General features: G+C 46.3%; 1 protein-coding gene across 1 annotated transcript in view; it reads right to left on the bottom strand.

Annotated features, from left to right (window-relative positions):
- The window catches only part of LOC134586018 (cysteine-rich motor neuron 1 protein-like), a 158,884-nt gene that overhangs the window by 54,658 nt on the left and 78,855 nt on the right, over positions 1-25,371 (bottom strand). The window contains exon 11 of the mRNA XM_063441520.1: positions 9,282-9,437. Coding sequence (XP_063297590.1) covers positions 9,282-9,437 — 156 coding nt within the window. The remainder of the gene's footprint in view (positions 1-9,281; positions 9,438-25,371) is intronic.

Below are 25,371 nucleotides of genomic sequence, written 5' to 3'. Positions count from 1 at the left end.
CTGAATTTTGTATTCAGATAGAGAAAGAAGGGGTCCATGATGTACCTCAAAAAACTGGGTTACCGGAAAAAACATAGGTGCCACAGGAGTGGACAAGAAAAGATGATCTCAGAGTGAACTGTGAGATATAAACAATGGAGGAAAAAGTTTGTAGGAGATAAAACCAAACAGTAATGGAGAAAATGAAGATGGAACTTGTGATGGGTTCTGTATTACACTGCACACATGTATGTTGGTGTAGATGTAGTAGTAGTAGTAGGCAATAGGAAGACCTTGTGTCTTTGTTCCTGGAAAACCTTGACCCAAACCAAAAATAAAAAGTCCAGGGCAGAGACCTCTTACCTTCCTAAACTACCTCACTGCTCATTCGAGCACCCATTTTCTTTCTAGTTTTATTTTTAAACGAAAACAGTGAGCAAGAGAACACGGAGAATGGATAACAACTCAAACAGCTTACTCTTTGCTGGGACCCCGCTCTACCAGCAAGCTGCTTTTAGCTCACGTTATGCTATTACAGAGAGAACCTAAACTATTTGCACATCAGGCTGATCCCAAATAACAGAGGGTTCAGATCCAAAATGCCCTCTGTATGAAGGATACAGAAACACCAGATGACCATTTCAGTCTTGTTGGGCCTCATAGTCAGGTGTAGCTGATACCCCTCTAGTGAGCATGGGGTCCACATCTGGATTATCCTTTTACATTAAGAATGGCAAACACAATATGACACTGCTCCCACGACTATTGTTCCTGTTTCAGGCCCTACCGATTAAAGTGACTAAACAAGACCTACTGACACTCCAGGGACACATACATGACTTTATCCGGGCACAGAAAAGGCACAGGATCGCTCGACTGGTCCTGTGCAGACCAAAAACGAGGCGCGGGCTGGGACTCCCAAACCTATATCAATACTACCTGGCGGCTCAACTGGCCCAAATAATAGCATGGCATACACCGGAGGGCTCACACAGGTGGGTGGATCTAGAGACGAAACTAATGAGCACAGACCTCCCACAATTCTGGATATGGGTACCCAAAAAAGACAGACCTCCCCTGTGCACCACTTGCCCGGCAATCCTTAACTCCATAAGGATCTGGGATCTCACAGCTACTAAATATGCATTAAAACACACACCCTCACCGCTAACTCTGTATCTACGGAATAAAGCATTTGAGCCCGGGCTGAGCGCACAAGACTTTAGGGGGATAGAAAACACAGGTATACAAAGATACGGGCACATGTACAATGGTGACTCCTTTAAAACCTTTGACACTCTAAAAACCATGGCACCCTTAACAACCAAGGACTTCTTCCGATACGTACAGCTACGTGACTTTGCCAAAAACCCCGTAGTAAAAAAAGCAGCCCAGACCCCAATGACATTTTACGAACAGCTGTGTAATACAGAAACAATTCAAAAGGGGCTGATCACGGCCATCTATGCGCAACTCAGCGCCCCGGAAAAGGGAGCTACAGACCCAAGATACATACACCAATGGGAAGCGGACCTGGGGGGGGCCATAGAGGGAGAGGACTGGGTAGATATATGGGAAGCGACGGCTAAAACATCGATCTGTGTACTACAACAGGAACAATCTTACAAAATGCTTATGAGATGGTACACCACACCTGTTCAGCTACAAAAAATGGGGAAAACCTCGACAGACACATGTTGGAAGGGATGCGGAGGTAAAGGTACCTTCCTACACATGTGGTGGGAATGCCCTGAAGTAACCAATTACTGGAAGAGAATCCAGTCACTAATGACAGTTGTCCTCACACGACACATAGACTTAGACCCCTGGGCGATCCTATTGTCCCGACCAACGGACGGCCTCCCTAGGAAAGAACAACAACTGCTCAACAAACTCACTCTGGCAGCAAGAAGAGCTCTTGCACAGGTGTGGCTGAAACCCACAGTCCCCACTGACAACGACGTAATAGTTAAAATCAAAGACACATACCTGATGGACAAACTTACAGCCCAAATAAGAAACACGGAAAAATCATTCCAAAAAATTTGGCAACCATGGGAAGCATACACTACAGACTGAATCCACTTAGCCTGATCAAGGGATCAGATAAGTGCTGAGACCAATACCCGCCGGGCGCCCTGACGATTCATAACCCTATCCCCCTCCCCCCCCTAACTTCATCCCACAGTCCCGTCCAACACCCTCCCCCAACTCCCAATTCACCAGATATACGATACACCAGAGCAGACAACCAAACCGGCCTACACGCCTACCTGGAAACTTAAGGGAACCACTTAGAGCAACCCAATCAGGCAACAAAATAAGGTGATTCCGCGCAGGAAACTTAAGGTTATGACAGCTCATGGTGGCACCTAGCCAAACACACGCACACGACCTGACAGGTGGTCCTCCAGGGACTCACCCCACGTCAGAGACGAGCACCATAACAATGCTATTAACACCTCCACGGAAATCACCCCCACCGGGGGGAACACCTGACGAGAATGTAGCTGTACGTGACCAAAGGGGTCTGACCCACGTGACGTCCGCTACCAAGACAGATCGATGCCTAGCTAGATGCATTAGCAAACACAAACTGAACACACCATTAAGAACCGCTCTGAGCGAGACACACACGACTACAATGATGTTGACCCTGACTTGCGGAATTTAGAACCGCACAAAACTAAAGGTTTCATAAGTTAAATAGCCATGTATTGTATTGATTGGACTCAATTTATGTTCATGTTCGAAATAAGGGCCCGAAATGCCCTAAAAATGAAAAAACAACACCGAACGGCACTGTGGAACTGATATATGTCGTACGCCCTCACTTGCTTGGCTGTAAAATGAAATGTACTATATGTCAAAGATCGGCCCCTGCGTGGGCCCCCTAATGTTTTTAAGCCGTGTAGCGGAGTAAAGGTATTATCCAAGATATCTCCGCTGGTCGACAGGAAAGGTAATCCAAGACAGGTACAAGACAGGTAGCGTAGTTACAATCCCTTCCCTCCAAGAACTAGACGACACATAGCTTGGAGGTCAACTGAGGTTTTATTCACACACTCACAGTATTTATGGGATTTCCCATGCAAGGGGTTTCCCTACAGACAATTCAGGGGTGAGGAAATAGGGGACTACGTGGGAGACTGAACAAGAGGGACATTTCTCCCATAATACACTGCTGCACGAGAGGGACACTCCCACCAGCATATACTATTAAGTGGATTATCCCCTCGTGCAGCAGGAGCAAGATTTTACATTAAAATACATACATGGAATATTGTTCGTCAGATTTGGACGAACGGGTGTTTGGTAGATAGCTGGGGTCGGAGCGCACATTCCCTGAAAGTGCCGCTCCGATCCCAGCTTAAATAACCGAACGCCGCATAAAATACACTTATTTTCTAAGCTCCCCTCAAACTACCGAAGGATTCCATAGAAACCTAATACCGAAAGACCGGGGCTCCCGAACGGCTTGGAAGTCAAGCGGTATTCGTGACGCCGAGCAGCCGATTTTAGTTCCAGGCGCTCGACGACCAAATACCGCTGGGCTAACAAAGGATCCAAGATGGCCGACCGCCGCGTGGTCGGTAGCCGAACGACGGCCACCCTGAATCCTCTTAATTTACCGTTTGCAACAATGTTGCAATCTTTAACGAGAGCCACATGACCTCCTGAGGGTGGTCTCCACTCGGCAGTTTGTTCGTTTCACGAACAGAGATGAAGATCCCTGTTCGTGGAACGATTACATGAATGCCGACGGGTTTTTATGCCGCCAGCATACGAACGCTATAGACATGCAATACATTACACCCGCGTAACCTTGGTTCTTAAAGTGGTACGTACATGTTAAAGGAAAATACAGTTTTAAAAATGGCTGCTGTTGCCACAATGCTCCCCCAGAACCAAGCCAGCATACACAGTCTGATCCCAACGGATCGGCTTGGGGATGTCTGGAGGAGTACCCACAGATCACTTGTCCAGTTCAGTTTGTCGAGATAACCCGTCGGCATTTCCATTTAGCTTTCCCGGGCGATATTGGATGGTAAAATCAAATGGCTGCAGCGCCAAACTCCAGCGCAGCAGCCTAGCGTTGTCCCCTGACACCCGGTTCAGCCAAACCAACGGGTTGTGATCTGTGAGTAGCGAGAAGGTTTGTCCATACAAATAGGGATGCAGTTTCTTGAGGGCCCACACCACGGCAAGGCATTCCTTTTCAATGGCGGCGTAGCTTACTTCTCGGGGTAAAAGTTTTCTGCTTAGGTAAGCTACCGGATGTTCACCGCCATCTGCCTCGACTTGGCTCAGTACTGCTCCCAATCCAAACATAGAAGCGTCTGTATGGACGAGAAAATGTTTAGTTGGATCAGGAGCAGCCAGAACAGGTGCGTTAACAAGAGCAGTTTTCAGGAGTTGGAATGCCTGTTCACACTCTGGGGCCCATACTACTAACTTAGGAAGGTTCTTGCGAATCGGTGATGGGTTTGGCCAGGGTACTGTAATTAGGTACAAACTTCCGATAATACCCTGCGGTACCCAAAAAGGCTAGTACCTGGGTTTTAGTGCGGGGGGTTGGCCATTGGGCTACGGCCTCTATTTTGGCCGGTTCTGGTTTCTGTTGCCCACTGCCTACTCGGTGTCCTAGGTATTGGACTTCTGCCATCCCTATATGGCATTTACTGGGTTTAAGGGTTAACCCTGCCTCCCTGATGCGGTCCGAAACGGCCCCTATGTGGTTCAGGTGATCCGTCCAGGAATAACTAAAAATCGCTATGTCGTCTAAATAGGCGCACGCGTATTCTTGAAACCCATCTAATAGTCGGTCCACCATCCTCTGGAAGGTGGCCGGGGCATTTTTCATCCCAAATGGCATGACCTTGAATTGGTACAGGCCAAATGGGGTGACAAAGGCCGACTTGGGGATAGCGTCCTCGGCTAACAGGATTTGCCAATACCCCTTGCAAAGATCAATGGTGGTTAAATATTTACCCCTGGCCATTTTGTCTAATAACTCGTCTATCCAGGGCATGGGATAGGCGTCGGACACGGTTTTATCATTGAGCCTCCTATAATCTACGCAGAAGCGGGTTGTTCCATCCCGCTTCGGCACTAGTACTACTGGGGATGCCCATGGGCTATCCGAAGGCTCAATTACCCCTAACTGCAGCATTTCCTTAAGCTCTTTCTACATATTCCCCCTAACTGCTTCGGGAATGCGGTAGGGCGGTTTGGTCTGGGGTTTCCACCCGGTGGGTGGCTAACGGGGTATATCCGGGGAGGTTGGAAAAGGTAGCTCCTTTTTCCCTAATTAACCTTTGGGCCTGAGCTTTCTCCTGGCGGTTCAAGCGCTCTCCTAATTGTACGCGGCTAGATCCTCTTGGTGGGTTTCCCGGGCGAGAAGGTCAGGCAGGGATGGCAGATACCTCCTCCGTGCGCTCGCGGTAGGGCTTCAGCTTGTTCACATGGAGCATGCGTCTGCCTCCTGCCCCGGCGCAGGGGCCAATTATATAGGTGGTATTGCAGACTTGCTCTACCACCTTTAATGGGCCCTGCCAGGAAGCCTGCAGCTTGTCAGTAGGGACGGGTCGTAGGATTAATACCTTCTGGCCGACCTGAAAGCTGCGGTCCCTGGCTCCCCTATCATACCATCGGCGCTGTCGTTGCTGAGCCGCTTGGAGGTTGGTACGCACAGCCTGGGTTAACGCCTCCAAGCGGTCCCAGAACTCTAGCACATAGGGTACGATAGGGGTGCCATTAGTGGTCGTTCCCCCCTCCCAGTGTTCTCTGATTAGATCTAGGGGGCCCCTCACTCTCCTTCCGAACAACAATTCGAAAGGGGAGAACCCCGTGGACTCTTGGGGAACTTCTCTGTAGGCAAACAGTAAGTGGGGTAAAAAACGCTCCCAGTCTTTTTGTGTGTCTACGAACGTTCGGATCATTTGTTTCAGCGTTCCGTTGAAACGTTTGCAGAGACCATTGGACTGAGGGGGGTACGGGGAGTTAAGGATAGCTTTAACCCCGCATACTTTCCAAAGCTGGTGAGTGACCTCTGCCGTGAATTGGGTGCCTCTATCCGAAATAATCTCCCGGGGTAATCCCATGCGGGAGAATATGCGCATAAGGGCATCCACTACGGTCTCAGCATGTACATTGGTCAGGACCACCGCTTCGGGGTACCTGGTGACGTAGTCCACTACGGTCAAGATATACTTCTTGCCGGAGGGACTAGGTTTTTTCAGCGGCCCGATTATGTCTACCGCTATTCTACTAAAGGGCTCCTCTATGATGGGTAGGGTGTGGAGTTTGGCCTTGTATCAGTCCCCCCTTTTCCCAACTCTCTGACAGGTATCACAGGTATTACAATAGTGCTTAATATCCTGGGATATCCCTGGCCAGAAGAAATTTTGCATCAGCCGATGTTTGGTTCGGCTGATCCCTAGGTGACCTGACAGTGGTATGTCGTGGGCTATTCGCATTAGCTCCTGCCTATACTTTCGAGGCACAATTAACTGTTTTATAGGAATGGGAATAGATCCAGCTACTACTTTCTCAGTGTACCGGTATAATAACCACTTATCCCAAGCATATCTCTCCCCTTCTAGGCCTGCCTGGTTCCTATCTATCCGGTCTTTGTAAACCTGTAGGGACGGGTCTAGGGCGACCTCGCTACCAAATTCTAACGGGAAATCCCAGGGTAGGACAGTGTGATTAAGAGGGGCCATGGACCACTTGTCGGTGGCCTTGGCGGTTGTCAGAGGCCGCTTGCACCGGGTTCACTTCGTGGAGGGTACCTAGTGGTTCTTCCATCTGGGTGGTGGTGGAAGGCTGGGCAAATGCTCTTGTCTGATAGCAGTGTACTGCTGCTCAAGGGACAGGTGGTTGTCTTTGAGGGGGCCAGGATGGTCGGACCCTGTTTCGGGGACAATCTCTTTGTACATGTCCCAGCTGGTTACAGGTATGGCATCGGATGTGTGCCTGGTTGTTGTATCTGGGAGGCTGTGGATGGTAGGTCCCTCCTGGTCGGGGATGGTCTACCGGGGTAGGTCGGGGAAGGTTTGGCGGAGAGTATACTTTAGGTGATGAGCGCTGTTCCCGTCTGGTATCCTGGTGCTCATCAGCTAGTTTAGCGGCCTCTTGCAAGGTACAGGGTTTACGATCCCTTACCCAGTTCTGTAGTTCTGGTAATAAGCTCGTGTAGAACTGTTCCAGTAGCAATAACTGCATGATATCCTGTGGAGTGATGGCTTTTGCTGCCTCAACCCACCTGGTGGCTGCACGCTGTAGATGGTGTGCGAACTCAGCGTGTGAGTCCTTCTCTTGTTTTTTCAGTGCCCGGAACTGCAGTCGGTATGCCTCAGGTGTAATGCCATATCGTGCTAGGAGGGCTAGTTTTACCTTCTGATAGTCCCGGCTGTCCTCTTCAGGCACGGCTCGGTATGCTTCTGCTGCGCGGCCTGATAGGTTACCAGCTAGCAAGGGCACTTGATCCTGAGGGCCGATGGCATGCAGCTTGCATAACCGTTCAAAGTCCTGTAAATAGCCATCAATGTCGCCCTCTGTATCCATAAAGGCTTTAAACGCTTGGTATGGAATCTTTGCTTTTCCGGGCAGGGTAGGGGCAGGCGTTGTGCCTCCCTCCCCCGCTTGCTGGTTCATCTGCGACCTTCGCAGCATGATGTAGTCCTGCACATAGGTGTAAACCCTGTCAGCCATCTGTTCAGCTAGGGCTGGTGAGAGCAAAGCCATCCTGCTCCTATATTCCTTAGCAAATTCGGTTTGCTCCTCCTCCCTTGGAGGTGCTGCAGCAGCTGCGGCTCTGTCTCCTTCCATGAGCTCTGCGATTAGAACAGCCTTGGTTTTGTTGCTTGCTATTCTCCCTCTCACTTCCAGTAATTCCTTTAATGTGTTCCGTTTCAAAAGGGTATAATCCGTTTCCATTCACCGGCTGTTCGTGTGTTTCTCTGTATTCCCGAACTCCGGTTTCATCCAAATGGTTTAACTCACGGATTCGTATTTCTTTCCTTCAGTTCATTTAAATTCCTGCCGAACTCTTCTTGCTGTGTGGTTAGGATCCGGACGCTTGCCTTCAATTGTAGTGGAGTAGAGGTATTATCCAAGATATCTCCGCTGGTAGACAGGAAAGGTAATCCAAGACAGGTACAAGACAGGTAGCGTAGTTACAATCCCTTCCCTCCAAGAACTAGACGACACATTGCTTGGAGGTCAATTGAGGTTTTATTCACACACTCACAGTATTTATGGGATTTCCCATGCAAGGGGTTTCCCTACAGACAATTCAGGGGTGAGGAAATAGGGGACTATGTGGGAGACTGAACAAGAGGGACATTTCTCCCATAATACACTGCTGCACGAGAGGGACACTCCCACCAGCATATACTATTAAGTGGATTATCCCCTCGTGCAGCAGGAGCAAGATTTTACATTAAAATACCTAAATGGAATATTGTTCGTCAGATTTGGACGAACGGGTGTTCGGTAGATAGCTGGGGTCGGAGCGCACATTCCCTGAAAGTGCCGCTCCGATCCCAGCTTAAATAACCGAACGCCGCATAAAATACACTTATTTTCTAAGTTCCCCTCAAACTACCGAAGGATTCCATAGAAACCTAATACCGAAAGACCGGGGCTCCCGAACGGCTTGGAAGTCCAGCGGTATTCGTGCCGCCGAGCAGCCGATTTTAGTTCCAGGCGCTCGACGACCAAATACCGCTGGGCTAACAAAGGATCCAAGATGGCCGACCGCCGCGTGGTCAGTAGCCGAACGACGGCCACCCTGAATCCTCTTAATTTACCGTTTGCAACAATGTTGCAATCTTTAACGAGAGCCACACAACCTCCTGAGGGTGGTCTCCACTCGGCAGTTTGTTAGTTTCACGAACAGAGATGAAGATCCCTGTTCGTGGAACGATTACATGAATGCCGACGGGTTTTTATGCCGCCAGCATACGAACGCTATAGACATGCAATACATTACACCCGCGTACCCTTGGTTCTTAAAGTGGTACGTACATGTTAAAGGAAAATACAGTTTTAAAAATGGCTGCTGCTGCCACAAGCCGCATTCGGTGTTGAAACAAAAAGAAAGAAATTAAAAAAAAAAAGAATGGCAAACAAACTAATGGTTGGGATCAGGATATGCAAATACTAGGAGGTTAAGTGTTTGAAGGAGATAAAACCAAAGAGAATTGAGAAAATGAGAAGCCATGATGTGATCAATATACTATACGCAATAAGTGTGTGTTGGTGCAGATAAACCTGTAAGGAACATTCTCGCTTACCTTGCACGGGGGTTACACATTTCCAGCCACAGTTGGAGCAACAGCATTTTTTGCCACTTGGACACGGACTGTCGAATTTACACTCATCAGGCCCCGGTTTGGCCAGTGGACAGATGGAGGGATCAAACGGAGGACACACATTGAGTAAATCTAAATCTGAAGAATGGAGATAATGAGGTTAATAATTGAAGGCAGTAGAATGGATCAAAGTGAGCGAAGGAAAAATAGATTAGTAAAAGATCGAGTCCCCTCCTTCAATCTATAGCGATAGACCTGGCCACATGGCACAAATCGTTATTTGGCTGGTTTGCTCAGAGCATTTTCTAAAAATAAACACCGTACCTAAATTGTTGTACATGTTACAAACCCTGCCCATTGCTCTACCAAAATCCTTCTTCACAACCATAACACGTCTGTTCAGTTCTTTCCTATGGGAGCACAAACAACCCAGAATCTCCCTTCAAGGCCTTATGGGCCACAAACTACAGGGAAGCTTAGGTTTGCCCAACTTGGAAGCCTATCACAAGGCAGTAATCCTAACGAGGATTTTTGAATGACCACGACCCAGTAATCAAAAGCACTGGGTACACCAGCAAAATATGGGCTTCCAAGCTCTGCTGTGCACCATTCCGTGTCAAGAGAGGGGTAAAACCCTTCTCAACCCATCCTTCCACCCCACCATTTCCCCAGCATTGAGAATCTGGCAACAAATTAGACCACTCTCCAATATATCCCTATACCCCTCACCTCTCTTTCCTCTAACTTACAACCCACAGTTCCACCAGAGCATGAATCCAGCCTCTTTCTCTACCTATCACAATTCCCCTTACCTTACACTCTGCTCCATTCTTACTGATCAAAAAATTAGGCTACTAGCTGAAATCATACCCTGTACCCCACACACCCACATGCACAATGTTTGCCATTCACAGCTCACATATTTCATTAACTCAGCTCCACAATTACTAGGGGGAACCTGAGACTAGACATGTGCAATTCGTTTCGTTCCGAATGTCAATTCAGACGAATTTGGGGCAATTCGGACATTCAGATGCTTCCAAATGTCCGAATAGATGAACTGCCAAATTGCCAAAGTTCCGAAGTGTCGAAGTGCCGAATTTGCCAAAGTTGCCGAAGTACTAATTTACCCAGTGGAAGAATGAAGAATGTTACACTGTATACCAGTTTAATAAAAAGTATACATACATAGCCAGGATTCAGCTGTAAGCATTTGCAACACTTACAACAATCAAGTAACACATTCATATAAAATCTAAGTTATTTAGCCTGTCAATGGATGGGAATGAATAAGTAGATACTCCCTAATTCCCACAGTATTAGGGAGCTATCTACCAAAAGGCTGAAATACCTAAATTGGTCTTTCAGACAAATTTACTAATACTAAGTAAAAATTACTTAGTATTAGTAAATTCTGCCCCTATTCGCTATACCACTATAAAAAAAAGTCTCCCCTCCCGAGCCCCCACCCGTGCCACACAAATGGGGGCTTTTAAACTGAAGGGGGGACCTATTGCCCCACCCCAGCCCCCACCCCTGAGCGGCGGGTGGGGGACATGAAGTAAAATAAGGAGGGAGCTATTTGTCCTCCCCCCGGCCTCCACCCCTAAGCGGCGGGTGGGGGCCCTAAAGTAAATTAAGGGGGACGGACCTAATCTACTCCCACTCCGGCCCCCACGCCTGAGCGGCGGGTGGGGGCCCTAAAGTAAAATAAATGGGTGGGGACCTATTGTCCTCCCACCCGGCCCCCACCCCTGAGCGGCGGGTGGGGGCCCTAAATTAGAATAAGGGGGGGGACCTATTGCCCCCCCCCTGGCCCCCACCCCTGAGCGGTGGGAGGGGGCCCTAAATTAGAATAAGGGGGGGACCTATTGTCCTCCCCCACCCCGGCCTCCACCCCTGAGCAGCGGTTGGGGGCCCTAGATAAAAATCTAACCCCCCCAGGTGACTAGGGGTCCCCGAACTCCTAGTCACCCCCTCCGAAACAAAATTAATTAACCCCCTTCCAAACAAAATTAATTAACCCCTACCTACCTTCTCACCCTAAAAATAGTGAGGGGAGACCAATAACCAAGTACCTGTAAATAAATAATAAAACTTACCATTTGATGTATTCTTTTTTCTAAAAATCTTTTTTCAGCCCCAAAAAAGGGCAAATAAAAAACCATAATACCCGTCGCACTTTAAGCAAAAAAAAAAAACCCTGAATGCAAAAAAAAAAAAAAAAAGAAAATCAGACAGAAAAAAAAAATTAATCTTCACCCATGGAGGGCTCCTCTCACACGGAGCTATGCAGGGTGGGGGAAGGCTTATAAAGCCTTGTCCCGCCTTGCAGTTAGGCTTAGAACACATTCAGAGTGCTCTGACAGGTAAATGAATTTAACCCCTTAAGGACCAAGCTTCTGGAATAAAAGGGAATCATGACATGTCACACGTATTCCTGACACCATAGTTGTGAAAACGCTATTCACCCTGGCTTTATGCGATAATGACTATGCTCTTCCCCTTCATGACACTGTCAAAAAGGGGCCAAGCATGGATGTCATTACAATTATGCCCCCCCTGGAAAAATTCCTGCGGACGCCCATGACTGTAAGTGTACCTAATAATGCGTGTGATTTCTACAAACAGTGCTGTACTATGTCAATTTATATATTTCTTGCATGAATCCATGAAGATCCATGAAAATCTAACTTATTTGATGAGCCCGTAAAATTAATTCATTCTATGAGTGCAATATTGATACAAGGGGCCGTTTGTTGATATATGCTATTTACCTAAGAGTTTTTCTTTTCTCTGCTTATATATTTAGGTGTATCTTATTTTTGCATTTATCTTGAGGATTGAGAGGAATCCTTTGTTACACTGTTTTATTTATTGTACACACACTGCACTTGGGTGGTCTAAATTTGTTTATTTATAAGTCTCTACATTTACCTGTCACAGCACTCTGATTGGTTAGCTTGAAATCCAACCAATCAGAGAGCTCTGTGTCATTTTACACAGCGTGCGAAGTAACCAATCAGAGAGTTATGAGTCAAATTACACAGCGTGGGAAAATTCCAAATAACTTTCCCATGCTGTGTAAAATGACACAAAACACTCTGATTGGTTGGATTTCAAGCTAACCAATCAGAGTGCTGTGACAGGTAAATGTAGAGACTTACCTGTCAGTCTCCTCATTTACCTGTCAAAGCACTCTGATTGGATGGCTTAAACCAACCAACCAGGGTGCTCTAAGCCTTATTGCAGGGTGGGGCAAGCGCTCAGGTTTTTTTTTTTTTTTCAAAGTGTGACGGTTATTATGTTTTTTTATTTGGCCTTTTTTGGTGCTAAAAAAAGAAGATTTTAGAAAAAAGAAGACATCAAATGGTAAGTTTTATTTATTTATTTACAGCTACATAGTTATTGGTCCACCATCACTATTTTTAGGGTGAGGGGTGTAGGTAGGGTGTGATGAAAGCAGTTTCGCCACTTGTTTTTGGAGAGGACTAATGGCCAGCCTTTTGCCCAAAGACTATGGGCCCTACAAAAAGACATGCTTAATAGTGACTTCCATGGGAAAATGTACCTCTTTCCCTCGCCCTTTTTCCTGATATTTCCTGTACCTGCAGATAATTAAGTTACCACAGCAACTTAAGCCAATTATCTCCAGGATAGAGGAGAATATAGACTGGCCGCACAGCCTAAATCTGTGGAACTATTTTGGGCATGAAAGCCATGCTTGCGGTCGGTCAAAACATCAGGGCTATCCAGGGATGTATAATTTGTGGGGATATGTGGTGTTTTCTGTGTTTTGTGAAAAATGTGTTTTCTTTTTTTTTCAATGTCTTAGTTTTTATTGACATTTTTCAAGTGCATCAACATACATGGGTGAAATAAACATGGATACAGAAGGAAAAAGGGGGAAGGGGAACAGCCTGTTAGTAGATCCAGTCATGGTTCTTGATAACGCAGATCAAGTTTACAAGGGTGTGTGTGTACATCACAGGTGTTAATAGACTAACATCATGAGATGTAGATACAGTGCACATCAGATTATTATGACATTTACAATTGATCATGTGGACATACCGATACATCATGTTATACAGTAAATCACATCCAATGGTGAGAGAGACATCATCACAACTTGGGGTAGATATCTACTCTGGGGAGTTTAGTGGCTAGCGTGTAGTGATGGGTCTTCGGATGGCTCCCGTTGGGCTCTGAACTGAGCCCATCTGCACCAGCGTACAGTGTACGTGTGTTCTCTATTCTCAAGACGGCTGGCCATTTGTTCATATCTACTCGTCGTGTCAATGCGAGTAAGGACTTCAGTTAGACTAGGGCTTTGTGGTGTTTTCCATCTGTGTGCTATTGCAATCTTTGCCGCTATGAGGGCAGTGGGTAAGTATGTGTATTTCATCTTTCCCTAGAGAGTGGGGGAGAAGATGTAGGAGATAGCTTTCCGGAGTCTTTGGTACTGCGATGCTTAGCCCCTGTGCTAGAAACAATTACAACTCTTCCCAAAACTTCACTATATTCGGACATGACCAGAACACATGCAAAAGCGTGCCTGCGGCATTGTGGCATCTCCAACATATGGGGGAGGCACCCGGGTATATATGTGCTAAACGTGATGGTACTAGATACCACCTCATAAGTAATTTGCAGAATGCTTCCTTGTGGGCAATACTATGTGTGGCTCTTTTTATCTGACTCAATGCTTTTTTCCATGTGGCCTGTTCTACCGGTATGTTCAGGTCTTTTTCCCAAGCTCTCATGTAGGAGGGAGTTTCTTTGTCCCCTACGGTCATGAGGGAGTTATAGCACAGGGAAAGTGTCTTGGCGCCTTTTAAGGTACCTTGGCATTTGGGGACAAATTGTGGCGTTTGTGCTTTCCTGTCCCTGTGTAATTTGCGGTTTTGTAGGATATTTTTTATGCGAAGATATGTAAATAGTTCCCTAGAGGGAAGATTGAAGGACTGTTGTAGCTTTGGGTATGGTATTATGCCCTCTTTGTTGAACAGGGTGCTGACACGGTGGATGCCATGTCTTGTCCACAGGTCAAGGTTCAAATCTGGTGTGTGGAGTGTGAGTATCTTTAGTGGCGCTACGTACATAAGGTCTTTACTAATGTTTAAGTGGAGCAGCGCCTGATTCCATATACGGAGTAAATTTGCTGTAGGGGGTAGCATGTAGGTAGTTATCAGTTGCTGGTCTGGGCGTGCCCATAGGGCGTGTTCCACCGTTCCCCTTGGCATACAGGCATTTTCCAATGCCAGCCAGATGGGAGGTGTTTTACTTTCTAGGACTGTTATGCCCTGTGCCATGATTGCTGCTTTGTAGTAGAGCTGTAGGTTAGGTATACCAAGGCCTCCTTCTGAGAATGGCCTCCATGTAAATTTTTGTGTAACTCGGGGGGGTTTCCGTTTCCAAATGTGTGCGTTAATAGTGGACTGAAATCTCTTTAGTATCGTGTTTGGGACCGCTATGGGGAGAGTGCGAAAGAGGTATAGAATGTGTGGGAGGATCATCATTTTAATTGTGTTTATGCGGCCTAGCCATGAGGTTCCTTTGTCGACCCATTGTTTGAGTTGGAGGTCTAATTTTTGCAGGAGGGGTAGATGATTTACTTTAGTAACTAGAGTGGGTGAAGTAGGCAGCTGGATGCCCAGGTATGAGATTGAAGATTTACGCCAATCGAAGGGATATTTGGATTGGAGGAGTTGCAGTATGTGGTGTGGCATACGAATCGCTAGGGCCTGTGACTTTTTCGCATTATTTTTGTAGTATGACACTCTACCATATCTATCTAGTAATGTTAGGAGATGGGGGAGGGAGTGAGATGGTTCAGTAAGAAACAGCAGAACGTCATCCGCAAACAGTGCGATTTTCATCGTCCCTAAGGGTTGTTTGTATCCCTTTGATGTCATTCATTTGTTTTATGTGTTTGATTAGCGGTTCCAGACAAAGTATGAAAATTAACGGGGAGAGAGGACAGCCTTGTCTCGTGCCGTTGGTTATTGAAAACGGCCTGGAGAGAAACCCTGTGTTGTATACTTTGGCCGAGGAATTTGAGTATAGAGCCATTATGCTATGTTGAAATGGTGTAGGTATCCCCAGTTTGGTCATTACTGCTGACATGTATCCCCAATGTAGGCGATCAAATGCTTTTTCAGCGTCAAGTGCCAGCAGTATGCCTTTTTGTTGAGTAGTTTGTGCCCATTGAATCAAGTTTAGGAAATGGCGTGTGTTATCTCCTGGTTGTCGAGATGGGACAAACCCTGCTTGTTCCGGGGAAACCAGACCCAGTAGCAGTGGTTTGATACGTGTCGCTAGGAGCTTTGCATATAGTTTGGTGTCTGCATTTAACAATGAGATCGGTCTCAGGTTAACGCATTCTGTGGGTGGTTTCCCCGGTTTTGGCAGAGTTATGACATGAGCTAGGAGCATCTCAGTCAGGATATTCCCTGTGTCCTTGATGTGATTGAATAAATTGGTAAGATGAGGTGTGAGGTGTGTGGCCAACTTAATGTAGAAGGAGTTAGGGAATCCGTCTGGTCCTGGTGCTTCGTGTTTGGGGAGCGTTTTAATGGTTTGGAGTATTTCATCCTCTGTGAATGGTGCTAGCAGGGAAGATTTTTGTGTTTCTGTTAGGGTGGGAAGGTCTACCGAGCTGAGGACGTCTAGAATTTCAGAACTGGAGGGCTGGTGAGTGTCCTTCGCTCTGTGTAGATTATAGAGCGAATCATAGTAGGAGGCTGTGGCGAAACCAACTTCGCCACTGTGGACTGGAGAAGCCTGGTTGCTAGCCTCCTGCCCTGCGACTATGGCCCTGGACATATTGTACTGTAAAAACTATATTTGAGCATGTAATAATGTATATTGCTGCTACCGGCCCTTTAAAAGCATCTAGGAACAGATTGGGACTTTTGGGACTACTGTCCCTTTAAGGCCGTGAAGCATATTCTAGTGTACTGCCTGTAATATTGTATATGTATTATGTGTTAAGTTTAACCTGGGTGATATATATGCAGCATTCATCTGATCGTTCGGTAGAATCACTCCATTCATTATATTGAGTGAAACTACCGAACAATCAGACCACCCAAGAATAAGTGTGCCTCCAATTACCGTTTGCAACAATGTTGCAAACAGGTAATTGGCAATCCATGTAATGTATTCTGTGTCCTCTGGGTGGCCGCCATTCGGGAAACAACCACGTGGCGGCGGCCATCTTTAACTACCGAACAGCGGTGTTTTGCCGTCGAGTGTCTGGAACTGAAATCGGACACTCGACTAGGCAAACACCGCTGAGACCTCCAGACTTCCAGGATTTCGTGGGGAAACTACCGAACGGCCCACCGTTCGGTAGAAAGAAACGTACGAACTAGGGGATTCATACGAATACCCCTTAGTCTCTATAACACAGGCAATTCGTCTGTTTTCATTCCCTTGGTTGTGACCGACCGCAGGGCCAAAATGCATGGAACTGTTTTCGGATACCTTACCCATGCGGTCGGTCAATACTTTAAAGTCCCATAACTCCCGAACCGTTTATCCGAATGGGCTGATTTTAACATATGTTGTCCCTCCAGACTAGGGCTATCTGGAGATATTGGATTTGTGGATGTACCCCAAGTATTTAGGGCACATCCAAAACTTGGGTAAAAATATGTCCCTGTTAATTGTGTTAACAGATATGTTGGAGGGAGGAGATGTGTGGGTTGTACCTTAAACTGGATTGGTGTACTGTAAACCCCTCCCTTGCATGGGAGAATCTCATATAAGCCTGTGTGTGAATAAATCAGTGTTGTTGCTGTTTAACCCTGAAGCTGGAGTGTGTCTCTTTCTTGGGGGAAAGGGGACTGTATGCCGACTGCCAGGAGTGTAAGCTGTTTGTATTGCTTTTCCTGTTCGGCTGCTTCCAGGGTTCGTGTGTCTGCTGTTCGAGAGTTGGTGAATCCGTGCAGTTTGGGAGTTCGGGAACTTGGTGCTTATAGTAGCTGCTGGTCTATCTAAAGGGGATTATCGCCTAAACGGATTTTTCCCCTTTTTTGCTGAAACAGTCCGTTACAGAGGCCAATTCCTCCACTATATCATGTGGGTTATAGAGTTTTCGTGAGTTGATGATGTCATGTACGGAAGTTTGGATTGCAGGCTTCGTGACTTCAGGCGGCGTGCCAGCAATTTGCCGGCCTTGTTGCCCTGCATGTAGTGAGTTAAATTTAGTTTGCGCATATGTTGTTCCATAGTGTGTAAGGACATTGTATGTGTAACGGACCGTTTCACTTACAAGAGGATAAAACCCAGCTTAGGCGATATCCCCCTTTTCCATAGACCAGCAGCTACAGCAATCACCAATCTCCCGAACTGCAAACTGTACGAATTCTGGAAACTCCCGAACTGGAAACACACGAACCCTGGAATCAGCCGAACAGGAAAAGCATACAATCCGCTTACACTCCTGGCAGTCAGCATACAATCCAATTCCCCCAAAAACGAGACGACACATCGGTTTGAGGGTCAAGCAGAATCTGAGGTCTGGAACACCCAGCCTGCTTTTTATTACAGTTGTGCACATACAGGACACACCCAGGGGGAGGCATAAAACAACCAATCAAGTAACAGTACAACCCACACATCCCCTCCCCTCAGATAAGAAATGAACATAATTATTACATACAGTAAAAATACAGTTTCCACACATACTCTGTAACTTTAAAACCATACATCACATTCACAAAAATACATATCCACAATCAATCCATTCAGGGGAACAACATATTAAAAAATGGCATGAATCAGACCAGGGGTTCAAAAGTTAGTAAAAGTATCTTTTGTTCCCCCTGGCTGGCAGTATTTTAATCTGGCTCATACAGTTAAAGTAAAAAATCCCCACAATGCATCCTGGCTTCCTCCTTTCTGCCCTGGAGATAATTGGAGAAGTAATCCAATTATCTCCCAGGTCAAAGACAAAACTCCATTACACATGTGGGGACCTAAATACAGGATTATGTGTTAAAATATATAAAGTTACTTTTTATACATTAAACACAGACATGTAACATATCCCCAGATAGCTCAGGTCTGCGTGCACATTATTAGGTGAATGGCACGCAGACCACACAAATACAGTTTAATTGCCATGGAGCCAAAGTCTTTCCCATAGTCTTTCATTATATGAATAGGCTCCATGGCATAGCTATCTGGGGGTATCAGTGCTCACACAGGGCAAGTACCGAATGGCCCCACTGTGTTTAAAGGGCCAGAATGAGTGACATGCACTCTGTTAGGGCCGAATACGTTTTGTAAAAGGGCCCAATCTCCCAGGGCCATAGTCCAAAGGCAAGAGGCAGGCAAGCAGCCCCCTCCAAGGACACGTGGCGAGGTCGGTTTCGCCACACTTCTCCCCTTTACCCCCCAGACTAACAGGGTATCTGACCTCCTGCCGGTCAGTGCCCTGGTTAGTCCAGCAACCCACCCACAAAACAGAAACAGCAGTACAGCCCACCCACAATAACTGGTTACTACACCTGGGTAGAGGAGAACTTTGTCCAGGTGTCTCACCACGGCTGTGTGGGGGACTGGTAGTCTGCCTTGGTGGGTTGCTGAGTGGGCAGAGACCAGCGGTACTCTGCCCTGGTACCAGTACTACCGCGGAAGTAGCCTGGTTGGAGCCTGGTTGTGGGAGGGAGAGACCGACTGTCTCCCCTCTGGCTACACTGCTCTGTGGCTGGGGGACAGGATCGACCGTCCCTACCCCTTGGGCTGTAAGTGCAGAGACTACGGTCCCATCTGCACAGTTGCGGGGCTCAACATTTCCCCTTGGTGGGTTAGGCTGCCGCTGGAGAGAGGGTGTAACAAGCTCCTCTCTCTGGACTGTCAACTGCTGCTGGGGAGAGGGGTTAACAGGCTCCTCTCCCTGACACTCTCTCTGCTGGTGGAGAGGGGGACCAGCTGTCTCCCCTTTCATTATTTTGTCCTGCTGCTAGGGTGTGAGACTGACGGTCTCTGCTCCCTGCAGGACACACTGCCGCTGGGGAGGAAGGATGACACCTTCAGCTCCCTGGGATACACACTGCCGCTGGGGAGGAAGGACGGCACCTTCAGCTCCCTGGGGTACACACTGCCGCTGGGGAGGAAGGACAACACCTTCAGCTCCCTGGGATACACACTGCCGCTGGGAAGGAAGGATTGCACCTTCAGCTCCCTGGGACACACACTGCCGCTGGGGAGGAAGGACGGCACCTTCAGCTCCCTGAGATACAATCTGCCGCTGGGGAGGAAGGACGACACCTTCAGCTCCCTGTGATACAATCTGCCGCTGGGGAGGAAGGACGGTACCTTTAGCTCCCTGTGATACAATCTGCCGCTGGGGAGGAAGGACGGCACCTTTAGCTCCCTGGGACTTACTCTGCCGCTGGGAAGGAAGGACGGCACCTTTAGCTCCCTGGGTTACACACTGCCGCCTCAGGGGAAGACGGCTAACCTCCTCGGATGCAGCCTCTACTCTGCTACTGTAACACTCTTTCCGCTGAGCATACTCTCCGTCCATCCTTGAGTTTCTCTTAGCCATGACCTGGTTCCAGATCCCCTGGAATATCTCCATGGATACATAACCCCCATACTGGGCCACTCGCTGCCTAACCTCGGCCAGCCCATAATCTTCAGCGTCAGAGCCTTCCATACTTGTCTGCTCCAAGTCGCTGGATACCTCTGCTGCCAGGGGCGCTGCACGAGTGCTAACGTTGCCCTCAATTTGTAACTACAAGGAATTGGTGTTCTGTAGCTGTCCTTCTGACTGTAGGAACGATCCCGCCGCTTGCCACCAATTGTAACGGACCGTTTCACTTACAAGAGGATAAAACCCAGCTTAGGCGATATCCCCCTTTTCCATAGACCAGCAGCTACAGCAATCACCAATCTCCCGAACTGCAAACTGTACGAATTCTGTAAACTCCCGAACTGGAAACACACGAACCCTGGAATCAGCCGAACAGGAAAAGCATACAAACCGCTTACACTCCTGGCAGTCAGCATACAATCCAATTCCCCCAAAAACGAGACGACACATCGGTTTGAGGGTCAAGCAGAATCTGAGGTCTGGAACACCCAGCCTGCTTTTTATTACAGTTGTGCACATACAGGACACACCCAGGGGGAGGCATAAAACAACCAATCAAGTAACAGTACAACCCACACATCCCCTCCCCTCAGATAAGCAATTAACATAATTATTACATACAGTAAAAATACAGTTTCCACACATACTCTGTAACTTTAAAACCATACATCACATTCACAAAAATACATATCCACAATCAATCCATTCAGGGGAACAACATATTAAAAAATGGCATGAATCAGATCAGGGGTTCAAAAGTTAGTAAAAGTATCTTTTGTTCCCCCTGGCTGGCAGTATTTTAATCTGGCTCATACAGTAAAAGTAAAAAATCCCCACAATGCATCCTGGCTTCCTCCTTTCTGCCCTGGAGATAATTGGAGAAGTAATCCAATTATCTCCCAGGTCAAAGACAAAACTCCATTACACATGTGGGGACCTAAATACAGGATTATGTGTTAAAATATATAAAGTTACTTTTTATACATTAAACACAGACATGTAACATATCCCCAGATAGCTCAGGTCTGCGTGCACATTATTAGGTGAATGGCACGCAGACCACACAAATACAGTTTAATTGCCATGGAGCCAAAGTCTTTCCCATAGTCTTTCATTATATGAATAGGCTCCATGGCATAGCTATCTGGGGGTATCACTGCTCACACAGGGCAAGTACCGAATGGCCCCACTGTGTTTAAAGGGCTAGAATGAGTGACATGCACTCTGTTAGGGCCGAATACGTTTTGTAAAATGGCCCAATCTCCCAGGGCCATAGTCCAAATGCAAGAGGCGGGCAAGCAGCCCCCTCCAAGGACACGTGGCGAGGTCGGTTTCGCCACAGTATGTAATTCTGATTTTATTCTATTTGTCAAGGCGGTCAATATTTTAGTGGGATTGTGTTTGTTTTTGGTCTCAATTTGTTTGAGCTCCTCTAATAGGCGCTCTCTCTTTTGGTTCCCTTTCCTTTTGCGGTTCGCCCCTGCTTGTATGAGAAGGCCCCTCAATACGGCTTTGAGAGCCAGCCATTGTGTCGGGATGGTCGTCCCATCGTTAGTGTGATCCTTATAAAATAGCTGGATAGTGTTGGTCAGTTTGTCGCCTCGCTCAGTAGGGCGTCATTCAGCCTCCACGTACTCCTGCCCCTTGCTGGGTATAAGGTTTTGAACGTTGTGATAACTGGGGCATGGTCAGACCATGTTCTATTACCAATTTCGACATTTGCTACGTTTTGTAGTGTTACTGTATCTACCAAGCACATATCAATGCGTGAATATGCGTGGTGTACGGGTGAGAAGTATGTGTAGTCCTTCCCGCTTGGGAAGAGGTTGCGCCAGGTGTCGTAAAGGTTGTGTGTATGGAGGAGTGCAGACAATTTACGACTAAGGGACGTGGCTTGGTGTGAAGGCTGTTTACTCTGGGTCCTCTGGATGTCCAGTTTTGGGTCTAAGGTGCAATTAAAAGTCCCCACATATGATGGTGTGGCCCTGTCTGAGGCTAGCCACTTTGTTGAGTGCCGTGTGCAGGAAGGGGGTTTGGGCCTCATTAGGAGCATATAGAGAGGCTACCGTTATCATAATGCCGTTCACTGTACCTACTAAAATTAGTAATCTGCCTTGTGTATCTTGGTATATCTCAGACTGTTGGAAGACCCAATCTTGGTGAAATAGTATAGAGACGCCCCTAGATTTGTGGGGTGAGAGTGCATGGTACGTTTGTGGGTAACAAGTGGGTCTGAAGGTTGGAGGATTCCTTATGCAGAGGTGGGTTTCCTGTAGGCAGACAATAGCTGCTTTAGAGTTGTGTATTTCTCTCAACGCGGAATGTCTCTTGAACGGGCTGTTCAAGCCGTTTGCGTTCATGGAGAGACCTTTAAATTGGTGTGCCATTACGGGGGAGATGGGGGGTCAATAGTTTGGTTGTATTGTCGTGAGGCATGGGATGCTACGTGGTAGGCCCAGCATAGTCCTTGGAATCGGGTGAAAACAGTGTGATGTCGAAAATGATCGTTTATCATGGATCTAGACAGTATTAGTTTACCCTGAAGGTAGATCAAGCATAGGCTCCGGGGGGGGGGTGAAGAGAGGGGGGGACAGCGTAGGAGAACATAACCAAAAATACAAGTAGTACAAAGAAAATATAAACCAAACTGTCACGTCTAAACATTTGTTATGAAGGAACACAACTGCAGATTTCTTATAGTTTGAATATTTATTATCAAAAGTAAAAGGTATTGACTTTAAGTCCAATTACAGGTACTGTAGCTTTAATTAATAAACGATAACTGAAGTCCAAAATTACAGGCACTGTAGCTTTAAGTAGTAAACGATAACTGAAGTCCACAATTACAGGCACTGTAGCTTTAAGTAGTAAACGATAACTGAAGTCCACAATTACAGGCACTGTAGCTTTAAGTAGTAAACGATAACTGAAGTCCACAATTACAGGCACTGTAGCTTTAAGTAGTAAACGATAACTGAAGTCCACAATTACAGGCACTGTAGCTTTAAGTAGTAAATGGTAGTAATTAGCAGACACTGAATCAGAAAGAGTCTCTTAGTATTATAAATGAATTAGGTGATAAGAAGTTACAATAGCTGTTCCATAGACTTTAACTGAAGCAAGACAGATGCAGCTAACTGAGATAAAGTATGAGTTGAAGTTAGCTGTAACGGGTTTGTTTTATCGAAGGACTTTGGAGACAGGAAATAACAGCTTTGAGATGCAACACTTATCACAGAGGTTTTACTTAGCTTCCGGCACATAGAACACTGGTTCCCGAGATCTCCTCAGAGGCGGTTATCCTGGAAGGAGAGAGTTCAGCTTTAGTCGTGGATGAGGAGAGGTGAAGGGAACTTAAAGTCTTCCAGTCCGGTCCGGTAACAGAGGGCTTTCACAACGATGTTGTAGCCGGTTCGTGAGTACGGAACGTAGTTCAATAATCCAGCGTCGATCAGCTGGTGCGGTCGGATTAAATAGGGAGACCGTGTCATAAAGGGGTGTGGCTAAGCTCCGTGGAACCAGGAAGTAAGAGGATACCATAGTTAAGGCATGACAGTACCCCCTCCTTAATGAGCAACCTCTGGGTGCTATTGACTTGGTTTAGAAGGGTATCGCTTGTGGAAATTGGAAATCAATTTGTCAGCATGAACGACAGAGGAGTTTTCCCATGTATCTTCATCAATTCCATATCCTTTCCATCTGATGAGGTATTGTAAAGAGCCACGATGGATCCTTGAATCCAGTATACCTTGAATTTCGTATTCTTCTTCACCCTGGACCAATATGGGATCAGGAGAAGTAGTGACATTTCTTTGGAAAGGGTCAGGATGATGAGGCTTTAGTAAGTACACATGAAAAACAGGATGTAGCTTCAAAGTAGGTGGAAGTTTCAATTTAACAACATTACGGTTGATAACCGATAGTATTGGAAAAGGACCAAGAAAAAGGGAACTTAACTTCTTTGATGGACGGTTTGTAGAGATGTTCTTTGAGGAAAGCCAGACAAGATCACCGATTTTATAAGAGGGTGAAGGTTGTCTTTTTGTATCAAAAAACTTCTTTTGATTGGAGGAGGCCAATTCTAGATTTTCATGTAATTTCTTGAATAAAGAGGACATATGAGAGATTTGATTCGAATCGGAGAGATTAGATGAAGAAACTGTCTGAGCAGGAAATGAGGAAGGATGAAATCCATAATTGGATAGAAATGGAGTCATTTTGCTGCTGGTATGAAAAGAGTTATTGTATGCGAATTCTGCCATGGGTAACCATGTTATCCAATCGTCTTGTAAGTGAGAGCAATAACAGCGTAGATATTGTTCTAAGCATTGGTTGACTCTTTCAGTTTGTCCATCTGTTTGAGGATGATATGCAGATGATAGTTTACGTTGGATATGAAGAGTGGCACACAATGCATTCCAGAATTTGGAGGTAATTTGAGTTCCTCGGTCTGAAATTATATCGTCTGGCAGTCCATGAAGTTTAACTATGTTGTCAAGAAATATTTTTGAAAGTTCAGAGGATGAGGGTAACTTCTTTAAAGGAATAAAATGAGACATTTTCGTGAAGCGGTCTACTACCACTAAAATGGTGGTATGATGATGAGAAGGAGGTAATTCCACCATGAAGTCCATAGAAATGGATTGCCAAGGTCGTTCAGGAATCGGGAAATTCAATAATTGACCGAATGGTTGTTGATGGACATGTTTGGATCTTTGGCATACAGAACAAGATTTGACATAAGATTCAATAGTTTGGTCTTGACGAGGCCACCAATAGTATCTTTTAGACAATTCAAGGGTCTTTTTTATAGCTGGATGACCTGCCAGAGGAGAATCATGAATAAATTCGAGTACTTTAATTCTGAAAGAGGGAGGTACGTAAATCCGGTCTTTAAAATAGTAGAGACCGTTTTTCTTGGATAATTTCATTGATTTAGGAAGTTCAAGAGCATCTTCACTGAGATCTTTTATGTCGTCAATAAGAGAAGATAAGATTCCAATGACTGTAGACGGAGGAGGTTCAATTTTAGTGTCTTTGTGGATCCTGGAAAGGGCATCAGCCTTTTTGTTTCTAGACCCAGGTCTAAAGACTATTTGGAAGTTGAACCGGGAGAAAAAGAGATTCCATCTTACTTGTCGAGCAGACAGCGTTTTATTGGAGTGAAGATATTCGAGATTTTTATGGTCAGTATATATGATTAAAGAGTTCTGAGCACCTTCAAGAAGGTGTCTCCAGGTTTCTAAAGCCACTTTAATACTTAATAATTATTTTTCCCCTGTAGGATAATTCTTTTCGGCAGGAGATAATGATCGTGAGAAGAAGGCGACAGGATGAAGAGGTTCCTGAGGAGTTTTGTGTTGAGAAAGGACAGCTCCAATTGCAAATTCCGAAGCATCCGTTTCAAGGACATAAAGATATGAAGGATTTGGAAGTTGAAGAACAGGAGCTGTTGTAAAC

The sequence above is a fragment of the Pelobates fuscus genome, chromosome 2 (genome assembly GCF_036172605.1).
Source record: "Pelobates fuscus isolate aPelFus1 chromosome 2, aPelFus1.pri, whole genome shotgun sequence".
Taxonomy (NCBI): Eukaryota; Metazoa; Chordata; class Amphibia; order Anura; family Pelobatidae; genus Pelobates; species Pelobates fuscus.
This window is presented reverse-complemented; position numbering and strand designations above follow the sequence as displayed.